We start from the raw sequence: 17,997 nt of genomic DNA on the forward strand, positions 1-17,997 counted from the left end.
ATTGTAACATTGAGCCAAATTTTATGAGTATTCGAACCACCTTTTGATCTAGATGCTTCAGTGTTATTTCCTTTATATTAGAGACTTTACACATGAGAATCATTTTGCGCCACGACAATCCACCGGCCAACTAGCAATTTTTTTAAATATTCATTCCATGTAACTACTTTTTCTAGACCTTTCTGCGTGTAATTCTATAAATAGGTATATTTATATTCCTTTCCGCAGCAACGCGCGGGGTATCACCTAGTTTAATGAATTACTGTCCACCAGTTCCCCTCCAATGAGATGGCTGAATTCTTGTAGGTATGCCACCTCGTCTCCTTAATAACCACCAGTTACGTATTCACCAGGTACTAGTAAGTATAGTACGTGGACACAAATTTATGGTGTAGTCCCCAGCTAGTCTGTCTGATTTATTTTTGTGTCTCAAATCCTAGCTCGTCACACAGTGCACACCAATCTGATTGATTTCTCAATGCTATGTGCCATGTGTTGAAATAGGTTTGATTCTCCCAGCTATTCTAACAGTACTGCCCACGAGAGAATTCTCAGCTACTCTCATTGATTTCTAAATCTATTTTGGCCCAGTTTAGCATATTTCAAGTAGTAGCTTTGGATCATCATTCAGAGATGATTCGTTATAGAACTACCTAGTTTGCAGTAACAACACTACATTATACATGATAATCATACCATTGATACAAGTGCAGGTTATTGGAGCATGGGTTGTTATCTCCAGAGACAGCAAAGAAAGCTTATGACAAGATAACATAATAAATCACACAGTGTGGAGTATGGTGCAAATGCAAAGGGAAGAGTCGATTACAATGAAGACGAGGATGACGGTAATGACTTTATCAATAAACTCAACAATGATCTTAGATATCTAATTAAGATTTATTTTCAGCTGACTTGCAAAACCAATGAATCTGTTGTTCTCACTATATATGTGTGTATTGGAGTTCAAGCAAAAAATAAACAAATATCTTTTTGTCATGATTGTGACCATATTATTTCCATATACATCTTGATAATGCTCTTGGTTGGTCTTTAGGGGCCCCAAGTATGGTCATCGAGGCAGAGTAATGCTTGTTTTTGAAGAAAATGGATTGTTAAAAAATTGGAGTCCTATTTGACAAGCACATCTCTGATGGTAATGATCTTGGTTTGTGTCAGGAAGATCTGACTTCTATTCTGGTAAGCTTATAAGGTGATACCTCGGAGGCACTTAATTTGTTTGTCACTCACTTGATATGGTTTTCTTATCAGCATAGTTAAAATAACATGGTGAATATTATAAAGTAGTGTATTGTAAAATGTAAAATTTTAGGTAATATTTACATCAGCTACAGTTAAGGAGAACAGTTAATACTAAATTGTGACTCATGCCTACCAATATGTTTACGTCTTTGCTGCAAATTCTACCCCTATTATTGTGACAGGATGATATGCAAGTCATATTTCAAGAAGTTAGGATGGACAAATAAGGACCACGAAGACTCTAGCTGCCTTCAAGAAGTCAGGATACGAGGCCTTCAGCAAATGTACCCTCAATAAAGAGGAGAGCTATACAATTATGTTCGGGGGTCAAGACTCAAGAAAACACTCATTTGTTAATTTATTTCTCTATTGATGCTACATGTTGCATCAGGATGCTATGTGGAATGTGTACTATGAATCGTGATATGGAATTAGCATTGATGTTTACTGAAAATATATTCTGTTGGGCAGTTGACTTGGTCAATGGAAAATTAGTCCCTATAGAATCAGGCCAACTAACAATTGTTGAGAAAAATAATTCAAGCAGTATGGCAGAAATGGTCACAACCCAATAAAAATTTGGGCTTGATCCAACCAATACTGGGCCGGATGACATACATATATGTGAATCCGAAAATTCTTTTGTACAGGGTAGATAGCAACGCATATGACGTGTTGTTAGGCCCTAACTCCATATGTTGCTATCTACCAACGCTTCTTGACCCCGTTTACCAACGCATGTATATACGTTGTTGTAGACCCTTGCAACGCCGCCAATGGCAACGCATATTAATCCGTTGGTGTAGGCCTCTGCAACACTTATATGGACATTCGGCAACACATCGATGCGTTGGTGAGTGGGGGTTCTTGTTGTAGTGAGTAGGTTTGAAGAAGACGCGCAAGGTACCGACAACCAAGAGGAGAAGAGAAGAAGCAGTGTGCACAAGATACACGAGGAGCAAAGTGATGGCAAGAAGCTCAAAGAACAGACAGAAGCCCTAACACTATTTATGAATAATTATTAAACATTATGAATAATGTTGTGTTTCTGTTGAGTGATGTTGGACCTATGTTAGAACTACGTTTGAACGATGTTGGACCTATGTTAGAACTTCAAATTTGACATGCTATATGGATGTTGTAATTCTTTCAAAACTTTGGTAAACTCACATTCACGAAAAATGTGCTAGAAAGAGCTCCAAAGGTAGGGTAAACGGCCTCATTTCTAAGCAAGATTTTTTTTGACCTTGTCTAGATGAGCCAAATAACTATCCTACACATATATTCTATATACACAAACTATGTGCGCTGGTTTTTCCTTTTTTTGATTTTTTTTAAATTTTGTTTTGCTCATTTGAATTCTGGTCAAACCTAACTTTGACCAAGATTTAAACAAGTCTAAAATATCAAAATAAAAAACTAAGCCTGGATCCTTCTTAGTCACTCCAAAATAAAGCTGTGGTGAGGTTTTTGAAATTTTCACAAAAAATGTGCTAAAAAAAGAATCCAAAGGTAGGGTAAATGTCCTCATTTCTAAGAAAGGTTTTTTTCGACCTTGTCTAAATCAGCCAAATAATTTTCCTACACATATATTCTATATATACAGACTATATGCGCTGGTTTTTCCAATTTTTGATTTTTTTTAATTTTGCTCATTTGAATTCTGGTCAAACCTAACTTTGACCAAGATTTAAACAACTCTAAAACATCAAAATGAAAAACTAAGCCTGGATCCTTCTTAGTCACTCCAAAATGAAGTTGTGGTGAGTTTTTTTTTGAAATTTTCATGTTCATTTCCCCAAAACACTTCTCTTCACTTCATGAGAGTTTGAGATACTTGAGATATCACATGATACACATGAACTTTTCCTTTAAATGTATGTAAACCTTGTTTATCAACATAAATCGCTAGTATATGACATAAGAAGACTATGTGCGCAGATTTTTTCATTTTTCTATTTTTTATTTAATTTATTATGCTCATTTGAAATCTGGTCAAACCTATATTTGACTGCTCCAAACCCCTCCCAAACCCCGCTAACCCTAGCGCTGAACAGGGACCGTCCATCTAACCCTAGCAGCGATCAAGGACCATCGATCTAAACCTTCTAGAAGATATCTACGGGGAGAAGGGGGCGATCCACGAGATGCAATCTGATTGGCTAGGCTTTTTTTTTCTCAATAGGTATCAGGCACGCTGGATAGACCGTTGGCCCGCCTCTTTGTCTGGACCTAAGCGCAGTTAATTGCCCATTTCAGCCTTTCCAAGCCTGCATGCATGGGAAGGGCGGCGACGTGAGGAGGCGGACGTGCATGCATGCGAGCGAGGCGAGCGATGTGGCCATACACGTATTGATTCAGAATTGCATTGTTTCAGATAACGGCAGTGAGTTAGATGCACGCGCCCGGTCAAAGAGCTCCATGCGGTGATTCAGATGCACGCACGCGCCCCATGCATCATTTCCGTGCCAAAATTTAAGGGTTCATAACTTAAAGGATACACATACGCGTCCGGATTCACACACGTACCATTATAATCCCTTGTTTCTTCATCTCCCTCCCACGGGCCTATTTATATGGGGTGTCTCTCTTCCTCTCCCACTCACCATCCAAAAGCTAGATCCATTCTCTCCAACTTCAAACACCCAAGCGACCGAGCCCTCCTTCGACCACCTGTCGTGCCGGAGCTGCGCTATCCACTGGGCGTGCTCGTGGAGAGGCAGCTCCGTGTGTGGGCGACTTCAAGGTGGAGGGGGTCTGTCGACCTCACCCGCGCCTTCCTCGGAGTCGGCTATGCCCACCTCCCACGGGGCTCGCCTAGGATGTACACCATCAACGAGGTTCGTGACCGCATCGGCATCCTCCTACTGCTTACGGTCACCTTCACCAACCCATTTGACGCGCGCGAGCTCCTGGGCCAAGTGTTTTGGTGCGGCTGCGAGTCCATCTTCACGGTGTACAACATCTTCACCAACTACGAGTGCATCTTCCCCACTGAAAACCAGATGCACTCCCTTCCCTACAACGATGAGGAGGAATGAAGTTGAAGACGGTGTTGAAGGGGCGTGCGGCCAAGGTGGAAGAAAGGTCAAGATGAAGATGTTCAAGAAGGGGTGCGAGCCCGGAGTGAAGTTTGTTCGTCAAGCTCGTCATATTTTAGCTTTACCGTTTTTATTTTGTTGCTTTTCTATGTCGTGTGTGCCGTGTCGTGTCCTTGGACTATGTAGGGTACCCATCTATGTAAGGGTACGTGTGTTGCATCTTATCTATCCAAGTTATTATGTGTGTTCAAAAATGTTTGTGCCCAAACATGCACATTTCTTCCCTAAACCAAGTCATGAATTAATGTGCATATTTATGCCCTTTAAATCCTAAACCAAGTGCCACTCTAATCAGAATCATGTGGCAGTGCAAGCATACGTTTCCAACCCTTCAAAATTTCAGTTCAAAACAAAAGAAAACCACTCTCAGCGCGTGCAAATATTCAGTACAAACATGTGTTTTTAAATCCTAAACCAAGTAACGGTCTCACTATTTATAGCTTCCTTCCCTAGGCATGTCAAAGTCTTTCCATCTGCCCTAGCGGTTACCAGCGCAGCCCTAGATGCCACAAACCCACGCGGTCTTGGGTTCGAGTCCCAGCTGCACCAATTTTTTGCTCTTAAATATTTAACAGCTTCAAAAAAATTCTAAACTTAATTGGCTCTAAAATAATTCAATTAGCTTCCACAAAAAGTTTCAGCATTAAATAAAATGATTTACTGCCTAAATTAAATCAGAACAAAAAACAGAAAAACACGCAAGAGATCTCATTTGCCCACCCTCGAATGGGCCTATTTGGATGCAGTTGGCCCATTAGTCTAGCCGGCACTTGGCTCTCCGCTCTGAATTTGGCCCAAAAAGGAACCTTTTTTTGACAGAAAGGCAGAGCAGAGAGCTGCATTTCATTGATTTCTGAATTTCTCATTTCTTCTCCCTTTTTTTAACATTTTTAAATATTGGTCATTTCTTCTCTTTTTTCAACATTTAAACAACTTTGACCAACATTTAAACAAGGTGAATTTCTCATACAATTTCAAGCTTACAAATTCCTCCATAATTCATGCCTTTCCATACAATTTCAACATTACACCCAGTGCGATTACCGTAGCTACAAATGCCCAAAAGTAATTGCAAATGGGTATTTATGCTTGATCTTCAAGCTTCCTAACCTTCTTCTTCAACATCCTAAGCTCAACAGCAACAGCTAGCTCTCTGTCAGTGCGTGCTTCGCCCTCCATCTCTTCTTCCGGAGCTCGTGCTGCCGCCACTGTCGTTCGGGGCAGCATGCGCAACCATTTTTCATACTCTTCTTGCAGTTCATTCATCAGAGTCTTGGCCAAAGCATCGACCCAGAGGAAGAAACATTTCACCTGCATGAACGCCAAACAGATGAACCCATCGCTCAAAGATCCCGATCATGAAAATGGTGCAAATGCCCCGATTCTTACCCCATTCTCCCTGCACACGTAGAACGGACGATTCTTGTTCCTCGGTGTGTGAGAAATCCTCCGATCAACGGCCCACCAACACCGTGGACAGACGAAGATAGGCATCTCCACGCGCGTCGGGATCTGCATCCGTGAGGTGGCGCGGGAGCTTGAAGAAGACATGGAGCTCGGAGCCGAAGGGGATCTCAACGCCGCCGCGCCCTCCACAGCTATCTTCCAACCGCCTCTCTCTCTCTATCGCCGTGGTCACCACCGTGTTGTGTGTCGCCCGCTCTCCCTGTCGCCGTGGTCACCGCGTGCCGCTCTCTGTCGCCCGCTTATATAGCACACCCGCAACGGCTCTCTGCTCAACGGCTCTTTGCTGGGTTCCACAAGCCACGCGTGCACCGGTCTGATCGTCTAGCGCGTCTCTGCCGCCTGGTCCCACCTGTAAGGGCTGAGTCAAAAGGTTGACCTGACGGAGACGCCAGTTTTCACGGAACGAGTTGGTGTGGGCACACTAGGGGCAAAACTGAGCAAGTGGACACGACTGAGGGCAAAAGGATAATTAACCCAAAATTATAAGCATGTTGGTGAAATTGAATAAGCATTCAGATTTCGAAGTATATGAATATATATTGCAATATAGTGAAACAATAATATTATGCATAATTAGATGCATGCAATTTATTTGGAGTCATCTAGGCTCGGATTAAAAACGAAGTTATAGATGTGTGTGTTATCCCATAAATTTGGGAAAATGAAATCTTAAACTAACATTAGTTTCACGTAGAAGTAATAGTCTCCATCATTTCATTTTTCCCAATTTATGTGGTAATGTCAGGCACTCCGTTTTTTCTTTTCGAGATTTACAATGAAAGGAGAAGCATTTTCTTTCAGGGTTAAAATTAGTAGTCTTGTTTTTTTACCAAACGTGATATTTTTGTTTCTATGGCAGCATAATGAGTCTCTACTTTAATTTAATTCGGGAATAAACTAATTTACTTATCAGTAGAATGTCAATTAAATGGACCTACAATCTTCATTAGAGTAAAAATGGGTATACCTAGCTTTATGTATGGACTTTGCCCAATAATGTGATCTTTTACTAGGATGAGATGGTACATCCTATTTTGATTTTCAGAACGCTAAAAGATTCGTGAGGACAACAGCTCACCAGAGTGCGCGCGGTATAACGTTGCGCGATGCTTTCTTGTGCATGCCAACCTGCAGATCTCACTCATACACTTGATCCAATCAGCTGTCTCCAAGGAGATCCTAGTCACAGCTACTTCTAGCCACAAGCTCACGGCGATAACATTTCCTGGCTCCCATTGCGTCAAGTGTTCTGAGAACAAGAGATTGGTGCAGCACCAATGGCATCGAAGCTGCAGATTTTTCTCCCTATCCATCTTTATGTTGTCAGCTTACACACCAAATCGATGCCCTATGCCACCTCCGTTGCCATAAGTAGCTACCTTCCCTCTCATTTCAAGGCATCTCCACACTCACTCATCTCTTGTAGAACCCATACAGCCGACACTTTGCTCAGCCTTCCAATGGCGATCACCACCATGTCCCTCTCCTCCTCCACCTTTGCCGGCAAGGCGGTGAAGAACATGTCGTCACCGGCTCTCTTCGGCGAGGCTCGCTGTCACCATGCGCAAGACTGCAGCCAAGGCGAAGCAGGTTTCCTCTGCCAGCCCATGGTATGGTGCCGACCGTGTGTTGTACCTTGGCCCACTCTCCGGTGAGCCCCCGAGCTACCTCACCGGTGAGTTCCCTGGCGATTATGGTTGGGACACTGCCGGACTTTCAGCTGACCCAGAGACCTTCTCCAAGAACCGGGAGTTGGAGGTGATCCACTGCCGTTGGGCCATGCTTGGGGCACTTGGTTGTGTCTTCCCTGAGTTGCTCGCCCGCAACAGCGTCAAGTTTGGTGAGGCCGTTTGGTTCAAGGCCGGCTCCCAGATCTTTAGTGAGGGTGGTCCCGACTACCTCGGCAACCCCAACCTTGTGCCGCGCAAAGCATCCTAGCTATTTGGGCATGCCAAGTCGTGCTCATGGGTGCGGTCGAGGGGTACCGCGTTGCCGGGGGCCCACTTGGCGAGATTGTTGACCTACTATACCCAGGAGGCAGCTTTGACCCTCTCGGCCTAGCTGACGACCCCGAGGCATTCGCCGAGCTCAAGGTGAAGGAGATCAAGAACGGTCGCCTCGCCATGTTCTCAATGTTCGGCTTCTTTGTCCAAGCTATCGTCATGGGCAAGGGCCCACTTGAGAACCTCGCTGACCACATCGCTGACCCAGTCAACAACAACGCATGGGCGTTTGCCACCAACTTTGTCCCCGGCAAGTAAGATGTCTTAAAGATTATGCACACCACGAAGCATGTTGTTGTGCGGTTTGAGTTGTACTACCATAATGTATATTACGAGAATTTTGTGCGAAAACAATGCAAGATTTGTCCGCCTTCAATGTTGTGACTTGCAAGATTTGTCGGCCTCGCTGAAACAAATAAATACTTTGTCATGCGCTTAATTAACTATTACTTCGTGGGTTCGGAATTACTTGTCACTCAAATGGATAATTTCGGACGAACGGATGTGTCTGGCACTAAAATACATCCATTTGAGCCACAAGTAATTTCTGATAGAGGAAGTATCATATTGTGCTCAGATGAGTGACAACTTATAGAATCGTGTGTGTCGTTAAATTTGTGGAGCCTGAACGAGGGAAATACTAGTATTTTTTTTTCATTGAAGATTTCGGTTTTGTGTTTACTCTCCACACCTTTGATCAAGGCAACCATCTGAAGTGATCTCTATTCATCTCGCTCAGTTGCAAGGGCCATGATTTATTTTCATTTCATAATTTGCAACAAAACAGAGGGTGTCCAATTATACAGCATCAATGATTTTTTGGATCTATCTGCATTTTTACTTTATGATTTGGACAAGTTAGAGACACATACACATTGATCTTGTAACCAATAATGGTTGTCTCGCCACGTTTTCATGTTTGGCTTCTATGCGCACATGCCATCGTCATAGGGGAAAGTATTGTTAGATTTCTCCATCGAAGAAGTACCTCCGTGCTATTACTTGAAATTTATCAAACCTGTCATAAAAGCACCCATTGTTACTTTCTTAGTTAATCCAAAGATGAATGCAAGTAGGTCTATAGTATATGAAGCCAAATTAAGTCCGGTCCAAACCTGACAGCTAGAACATTATTGCATCATATATGATCATCCCCATGTCCCATGTCATGATCACCACTTTTGCCTGATGTTTTGCTGCCCCTAAACCTACCAGACTATTCTTTCAGCAAATGCAAATCAACTAAGAAGTACCAAACTCCTAGATGTTTTCATGTTTGTTTTTTTTTTTTTGCGAAAAACTTTCAATCTATTCATCTTCAATCATGGCAGTACAACGAACACCAGAAATAAAAATTACATCCAGATCCGTAGACCACCCAGCGACGACTACAAGCACTGAAGCGAGCCGAAGGCACGCCGCCGTCAACACCCCTCCATCGCCGGAGTCGGGCACAACTTGTTGTAGTAGATAGTCAGGAAGTCGTCGTGCTAAGGCCCCATAGGACCAGCACACCAGAACAGCAACCGCCGCCGATGAACAATAACGTAGGTTGGAAGGATTCAACCCGAAGACACACGAACGTAAACGAACAACGACGAGATCCGAGCAAATCCACCAAAGATAGATCCGCCGGAGACACACCTCCACACGCCCACCAACAATGCTAGATGCATCGCCGGAACGGGGGCTAGGCGGGGAGACCTTTATTCCATCTTCAGGGAGCCGCCACCGTCTCGCCTTCCTGAGCATGACACAAACCCTAACAAGACAGGAAAAAACGACTGACAACGGAGCCCTCCCGCCGGCCCTTGGTAGGATCCACCGCGCCCCCATGGCCCTAGGGCCGCCGGAGACGAGGCGGACCTGCGGCGGCGCCGGCGAGAGGCAGAAACCCTAGCTTTCTTTCTTGGAGGAGGAGAGTTGTGTCTTAGTTGCGCTAGATGTTTTCATGTTGATGCAGTGCTTGACCAATCATGTTATTATCATACCCAATTTCACCACACAACTAATTTTGATCATTTTCACCCGATACATTGCCTCAATCATAGCATGTAACATCAATAAGAGAGAGTCCAATATGGTATCTACCTCAACTAATTGCCCTCCTCCAGACCCAACCAGCCATAGCAAATCCTTCAACCTCCTTTGTCTCCAGTATATATTACAAGCACCCGCTCCTTGCTATCATAACAAAAAAAAAAAGCGCTGCTACACACACAACAGATATAGGACGATCACCGCACGACGCTACACATCAAGCCGTCCATGCGTTAGAGCAAAAGTAGATAGCACAATTCATTCTTTCATCATGTAGTAGTTTCATAGAAAAAACTCCCCAGAGCGCAGACGTCTACGCTTATGAAATTGCGGTGGATGGCAAATTATTGGAGCCAACGATGGGTGGGCATCCACCTATAGATCAACACGGGTGTCTCTGTTTTGTGCTAATTTTATTATAAACAAATAAAAAACTATTGTTATTCTTCGGAAGGCATATAGGAGTACATAGACATTAAAATGTACTTTTACAAAAGGTAGCTACCAAAATATTGTAAATAAATAAATTTTGCACAATATAACTGTTGTTGCATGATCATCATCAAAACAGAAAGATAGGGCGGCATTACAATGAACGACATTGGGGGGGGGGGGGGGGGGGGGTGCAGACGCTAAGATTTGCCTTAGAGAACTACAACTTGTGTTTGTTTATCAGATTCCTGCCCAACTTAAAGTTCTAAACATATAAAAATCAAACATACATAATTTTATGTGAACATTATAAGCATGTTGATGAAATTTAATAAGCATTGAGATTTCGAGCACTTCTGCTTCGGTACACCCCTAAACACAAGGACGGCTCAGATTAGCCCATACCTCTTCATAAGTAAGGGCATGATAGTCATATTTTATAAACTCTTGGTCTGTCATATACGTTTTTCTTTAGAAATGCCCGCCATATAAGTACGCGCGCTGGGCTGGCCTATTCAGCCCATTCATCCTTTTTTGATGATGATCATGCAACAACATTTTCCGCACTGTCCAACTGGACAATCAGACCTCAAGTGTTAAGTATGTTTTCTTAGACTTAAAATAGAACACTGGAAAAGCGCAATATTTTTAGTTTGCTTTTTTCCTTTTCTTTTTTGTTTCCTTTTTCTTTGTTAAATGTGTGAACTTTTTAACATTCGTGATTTATTTTTTCAACTGACCACAAAATTTTCCATGATCTTATATGACCAATTAAAGTCACCATGTCTTGTTGTGTTGGTTTTTGACAAATATGGCATTTTCTGGAATTTTCTCAGCTATAAAAGGCAAATAAAATGGCCGGAAGTGTTGCAGCTTGCATATGGTGTTGGAAATTGTTCAAGCTTACCTACCATGGGCATGCCCATACGGGTGCACTCCGTTGAACATGGTCTAGTTTTGAACATTTAAAAATGACCACAACTTTTGCAGGCAGGTGGGCTCGCCCATGGTAAGGATCCATGCTAGGGTTGAACGATTTCCGACACCGTATGCAAGTTGCCACACACCCAGGCATTTTATTGGTCTTCTTTTATTGAGAAAAATCTAGAAAATGCAAAAATTATTGAAAACCAAATCAACTTGGCATCGTGCCTGGAACTGGTCCTGAAAGGCCATAGAAAAAATTGAGACCATTTCAAGGATGTTGAAAAACAATATGCCCTGAGACGAACCTTCTCACCTTACTCGAACAATCTTTGTTGAACATGAATTATCGTGGACATTCTTGAAATGACCCAAACTTTTGCATGCAGATGGGCATGCCCATGCTAGGCATTCCTGCTAAGCTTGAACCATTTTCTACACTGTATGTAAGTTGTCAAACGTCCGACCATTTATCGCCCTTTTTTGAGGGATTTCAAGAAACAACATGCTCTCAAACTGAGCTTTCTGGCCTACCCAGACACCCAACAATGAACATGATATTTTTTGGACATTCTTGAAATGATTTCAACTTTTGCCAGCCGGTGGGCATGCCCATCATAGACATCCATGGTATTTTTGAAGGAAAAAGGTATTTAAAATAACAATTTGAATGGGTACTTAAAATTGTTATTTTGAATTTTAAACATAAAATAAATACGAAGCGATAAAACTGAAAATAGTAAGTGGTGTTTTTAAAAAGCATTTAATAAGTATTTTACAGAAAAATAATAACTGAAATCATTATTTGAAACAGTTACTTAAAACTTGTATTTTGGTATTAAAAAGGTGAAACTGAATTAACAAACAATGGAAGATATAGAAATGAAATAATTCTAGGCGACGATATCGCTCCCGTCGGACGCATGTTGGACCGGCCAAAGAGCTCGCGGATTTGAAAAAAAATTATCAATTTTTGACAAAATATTCATGGATAAAAAAAATTTAACAAAATTTCAAAAACAATGTTCACTAAGAAAAAATGTAAAAAAAAAGGTTCTCGGTTTTGGGAACCTCTGCTTCCCAGCCATTTTTTTTCTGGTTTTGGGAACCTTCTCGGAGGTCGTGAACCACGTTTATTCTGTTTCTTCTTTTCCATTTTCGTTTTCTTTGACTTTTCATTTTTTTTGTTTATTGTTTCTATTTCTTATAAATTCAAAATTTCTAGAATTCAAATTTTGTTCATATTTTCTGATTTTTTTAAATTCCAATATTTTTACTGTTTTTCTTTAAAAATACGTGTTTCAAAATTTTGTTCACTCATTTAAATGTTTGTGTTTTGAAATTCTGAGCAAGTTTGAAAGACATAAATATTTTCTTAAAATTTCAGTGCAATTTTCTAAAATTCGAATATTTGTTTTTTATAAACAAAAAAGAAAACTGAAAAACCTTGAAGAAAATAAATAAACAAAGTAAAACCAAAGAGTTGGTGCATATTTGCGTTTGGATGTCTGTATTCAGCCTCTGAATTGGGAATTGGTATTGGCAGCCTCCAATTCAGCTGGTTGGATGTCCTCTGTATTGGCCGATGGAAATGAATATCAATACAGAGCTTGAATCCTCTCGCTTGTGCACGTCCCTCCTGAATACCGAGCCCGAACCCTCTGATTTGCTCGGAAACGCTCGCCCCCGCAAAACGTACCGGTTCGTCTTGATAAGAAAAAAGAAGCCCATGGAGAGAGGAGCAGGGAGCTCCGCCGCCGCCCTCGCCCCTTGCTCTCGCCGGCCTCCAGGAGCCCCCCGCCGTCCATGGAGGAGAGAAGCAGGGAGCTCCGCCGCCGCCCTCGCCCCTTGCGCTCGCCGGCCTCCAGGAGCCCCCCGCCGTCCATGGAGGAGAGGAGCAGGGAGCTCCGCCGCCGCCTCGTTCCTCGCACTCGCTGGCCTCCAAAGTGAAATTGGCAGGGAGCTCCTCCGCGTCCCCATTCCGTCCCTGCCTCCTCCGCCTGCGCGCCCACCACAACCTCATCCTGTATCTCGGGCGTCCCCATCCCCATCCTGTGGTGGCGACAGATTCCTCCCTCACGACCACGACCCTATCCCTCCCTCCCGCAGTGCTTTCTTGGCGGAGGCAGCCTCATCTCGGCAAGACTGAATCCTTGTTGGCCCATCTCCGACGGAGAGCGGCGTAGCGGCGGCGGTGGATCTTCTGCAGGGCGGGAAGCAGAATAGACAAGGAGTGGCGAGCAGCGGCAACAAGCAGTGTCGAGCAGGATTGGCGAGCAACAGAGGACAAGCAGCGGTCGGGAGCGGCAGCAAGTATTAGCGTGCAGAGCTAGCAAGCATGGCTCCCCGAAGTATTTTTTTTTTTATGCTTGTGAGCGTACTTTGGTAATGTTTTTGTTGCAAATACAAACAAAAAGGCGCTGAAATTTGTCACATTCCATCTTCAGAATCTTCATACTCATGTGAACATGCAATTCCAGACTTTGTCATCCAAACAGGACTTGGTAATGAAACCTCATGAAATTCCAATAGCTAATTCAGCAAACAACCAAACAAGCGAATTCGTATTCATGTCATTTCAATTTCCTTGTCGAATTGGTATTCCAGTCAATTCAATATAGAGCCCAACAATACAGACATCCAAACAGAGCCTTAGCGTTATCTGTCTCGGACAAGAATTCTGAAACAAGGTGAGTAAGGACATCGCATTAGGTATCCCAGCTGGTTAGCGCACTTAAGCATAGTGCGTGTTCTTCAGTTCGAATCACAGGTATGACATTTAATTTTTTGAAGCTTAAAACCAAAGAAAAGCTAAACAGGCTGAGCCCATGAGTGAGTGTTGTGCGACGGGAACTGTACAAACCATACACCGTATACGTTCTACTACCTACATAGGAAAGTGCGTACAATTATGAAAGGTCCATACTACCCTTTATATATTTTACTAGAAGAACGCCCGTGCGTTGCAACGGGGCCACATTAACTTTAAGAGTTCAATATTAATCATGTTAATAATACATTTAATATTCTCATACATATCAAGTGACACTGGCGACCTTTTTTGTCAATTTAGCAACGGGCTCAGTTGCAACGGGCTCTTTATACATATCAGACAACTCGCTACTACTTAAACTACAACTATGGCTATCAATATTTTTTTGTCAATTTAGCTCAGCAATAGTGCCTAGCTTAATAGACTGCTTTGCATTCACCCCCTCAGAAGACAGAGAGAACCAACTCAACATGTCAGAAGATTAACAGAAATTTCATTTGTATGGCATGAACATATAGCAGGAGCACCAACACATAGATCAGCAGAGAGCAGAGCACAGCATGCACACACTCGGGCCATCTATATCATACACACACAGCAACGCACACACGCATCACGCTGGCATACACATACAGAAAAGCAGGCACACACGCATCATGCGCATTGGCCGGTGCGACGCACGCAGAGCAAGTACGTACGCACGGAGAGCAAGCTAGCAAGCACGCACGCGTCCAACCCCGCCGCTGCATGCGCTGGCAGAAGGTCAGGCAGCAAAGGAGACTGCACATTGAAGCTGTCCATGCAAGGCTGGAGGTGCTGGGCCGGCGACGGCGGTGTCGGGACGGCGCTTGATTCGTTCCTGGTGGCGTGGAGCTTGGGGCGGCAACGCGGCGATAGCTAGTGCTCGGGGATGAGGGTTTGGGGCAGGGGCAGTCGACCCGATGGCTGGCGAAGTTAACGGGCTCGGACGGCTGGAAATTCGGCGGGTGGCGGCGGCACAGCGCAAGGATGGGACATGCGGAAAACCTAGCGGGCGTTCAACTACCAATACCCACGCCTTTTTTAGGGGAATTGCTTGTGAAAATAACGTGCGACGATGACTTAGCGAGCGAATCCCCTTAAAAAAGACATAGCGAGCAGATTCCCTTAAAACTGGTAGGAATGGATACGATTGATGACGTTGATAAATAGTGGTGAATGTTGGCCTAATTTACTATCATCATGCATGGAAATGAATCATCAAGAAAAAGAATACTTCCTATTACTACACTCATAGGAAGCTTCCTAATCTCTACTACCAAACAGTTTCTGCCCAAACAAGGAAGGAAAGTTATGGACGTGATTCGGAAGGAAACAAACGTTATGAAGATTAATTAATTTAGATTTGATCTTTAGAGATTGATTGTGATTGATTCTTTTACATAAAGACATTACTAAATAATTTGCGTCAGTATGGAAACGAATCATCAAGAAAAAGAATACTTCCTATTACTACACTCATAGGAAGCTTCCTAATCTCTGCTACCAAACAGTTTCTGCCCAAACAAGGAAGGAAAGTTATGGACATGATTCGGAAGGAAACAAACGTTATGAAGATTAATTAATTTAGATTTGATCTTTAGAGATTGATTGTGATTGATTCTTTTACATAAAGACATTACTAAATAATTTGCGTCAGTATGGAAAGTTCTGATCCGTTCAGTTTTTTTCGTTGTGTGAGAGGGTGAAGTGAAAATAAACCGATGAAGTGGGGGAGGCAACGAAAAAATCTACGACGGTTAACCTACGAAAAAAAACGGATGAAAGTGGTGGGACGAAAAAAAACCTGGAAGCGAGACTACCAACTGCTCCATTAGAAGTAGAGATAAGGGGGGTGTACCGAAGCGGTTCTCTCCGAATATATATTGCAATATAACGAAACAATAATATTACGCGTAATCACATGCATGCAATTTATTTGGAGTCATCTAGGCTCAGATTAAAAATGAAGTTGTAAATATGTGTGTTGTCCCATAAATTTGGGAAAATGAAATCTTAAACTAACATTAGTTTCATGAGTAATCGTCTCCATCGTTTCATTTTCCCAGTCTATGTGGTAATGTAAGACACTTCATTTGTTTTCAAGATTTCAACGAAAAGAGAAGCATTTTATTTCAGGGTTAAAATAAGTACTCTTGTTTATTTATCAAACATATTTATTTTTCGATGGCCGTATAATGAGTCTCTACTTTAATCTAAACATATAGATCATGCAAATTTAATTTGGGAATAAATTAATTTACTTATCAGTAGAATGACAATTAAGCGAACCAACTTGTGGTTGGATGGTTAGATGGACAATGGTATCCCCTCACCAGGGTTCAAGTCCTGGTGCTCGCATTTATCCTGGATTTATTTTAGGACTTCCGGCGATGCGCGTTCAGTGGGAGGAGACATTCCCGTTGACTACGAGGCACCTACGATAAGTTCGTAAAATCTCAAAATGATATACCGGCCTAGTCTCTCAAAAATGCTCATATGGGTAGGGCGTGCTGTGTGCGTTCATAGGGCAAAAAAAGAAGATGGAACTACAATCTTCATTAGAGTAAGAATGGGTATATCTAGCTTGATGTATGGAATTTGCCCAATAATGTGATCGTTTACTAGGATGAGATGGTGCATCCTATTTTGATTTTCTGAACGCTAAAAGATACATGAGGACAACAGCTCACCAGAGTGCGCGCGGTATAACGATGCGGGATGCATCCTAGTGCATGCGAACCCTGCAGATCTCACTCGCACACTTGATCCAATTAGCCGTCTCTAAGGAGATGCTAGTCACAGCTACTTCTAGCCACAAGCTCACGGCGATAACATTTCCTGGCTCAGGACGCGCCAAGTGTTCTGGAAACAAGAGATTTCTGCAGCACCAATGGTATCGAAGCTCCAGATTTTTGTCCCTATCCATCTTTATCTTGTCAGCTTACACACACAATTCGATGCCTTAAGTAGCCTCTCCCCCTCTCATATCAAGGCATCTCCACACTCACTCGTCTATTGGAGAATTCATACAGCAGACACTTTCATCAGCCTTCCAATGGCGACCACCACCATGTCCCTCTCCTCCTCAACCTTTGCCGGCAAGGCGGTGAAGAACGTGTCGTCATCGGCTCTCTTCGGTGAGGCCCGCGTCAGCATGCGCAAGACTGCAGCGAAGGCGAAGCGGCTTTCCTCTGGCAGCCCATGGTACGGTGCCGACCGTGTGTTGTACCTCGGCCCACTCTCTGGTGAGCCCCCGAGCTACCTCACCAGTGAGTTCCCTGGCAATTATGGTTGGGACACTGCTGGACTTTCGGCTGACCTGGAGACCTTCTCCAAGAACCGGGAGCTGGAGGTGATCCACTGTCGTTGGGCCATGCTTGGGGCACTTGGTTGTGTCTTCCCTGAGTTGCTCGCCCGCAATGGCGTTAAGTTTGGCGAGGCCGTTTGGTTCAAGGCCGGCTCCCAGATCTTTAGTGAGGGTGGTCTTGACTACCTCGGCAATCCCAGCCTTGTGCACGCGCAAAGCATCCTAGCTGTTTGGGCATGCCAAGTCGTGCTCATGGGTGCGGTCGAGGGGTACCGCGTTGCCGGCGGCCCACTTGGCGAGATCGTCGACCCACTATACCCAGGAGGCAGCTTCAACCCTCTCGGCCTAGCCGACGATCCCGAGGCATTCGCCGAGCTCAAGGTGAAGGAGATTAAGAATGGTCGCCTCGCCATGTTCTCAATGTTCGGCTTCTTTGTCCAAGCTATCGTCACGGGCAAGGGACCACTAGAGAACCTCGCTGACCACATCTCTGACCCCATCAACAACAACGCCTGGGCATTCGCCACCAACTTTGTCCCCAGCAAGTAAGATGTCTTGGAGATTGTGCACGCCATAAAGTGTGTTGTTGTGCAGTCTGAGTTGTACTACCATGATGTAAATTATGAGAATGTGTGCAAAAGCAATGCTAGGTTTGTCCAGCTTGAA

At 43.5% G+C, this 17,997-nt stretch overlaps 1 protein-coding gene and 1 pseudogene across 1 annotated transcript; both read left to right on the forward strand.

The window, feature by feature from the left end:
* The first annotated feature begins 7,291 nt into the window (after positions 1 to 7,291).
* Positions 7,292 to 8,210, forward strand: LOC123136081 (chlorophyll a-b binding protein of LHCII type 1-like; annotated as a pseudogene).
* Positions 8,211 to 17,021: 8,811 nt separating this feature from the next.
* On the forward strand, positions 17,022 to 17,997 carry LOC123136079 (chlorophyll a-b binding protein of LHCII type 1). Its single transcript, XM_044555365.1, has one exon. The coding sequence runs from the start codon at positions 17,080 to 17,082 to the stop codon at positions 17,878 to 17,880; it is 801 nt and encodes a 266-aa protein (XP_044411300.1). The 5' UTR covers positions 17,022 to 17,079; the 3' UTR covers positions 17,881 to 17,997.

Source organism: Triticum aestivum, chromosome 6B (assembly GCF_018294505.1).
Source record: "Triticum aestivum cultivar Chinese Spring chromosome 6B, IWGSC CS RefSeq v2.1, whole genome shotgun sequence".
Classification (NCBI taxonomy): domain Eukaryota; kingdom Viridiplantae; phylum Streptophyta; class Magnoliopsida; order Poales; family Poaceae; genus Triticum; species Triticum aestivum.

Excerpts from the sequence above, each read along its gene's own strand:
- LOC123136079 (XM_044555365.1), top strand. The coding sequence starts at position 17,080 with ATGGCGACCACCACCATGTCCCTCTCCTCCTCAACCTTTGCCGGCAAG.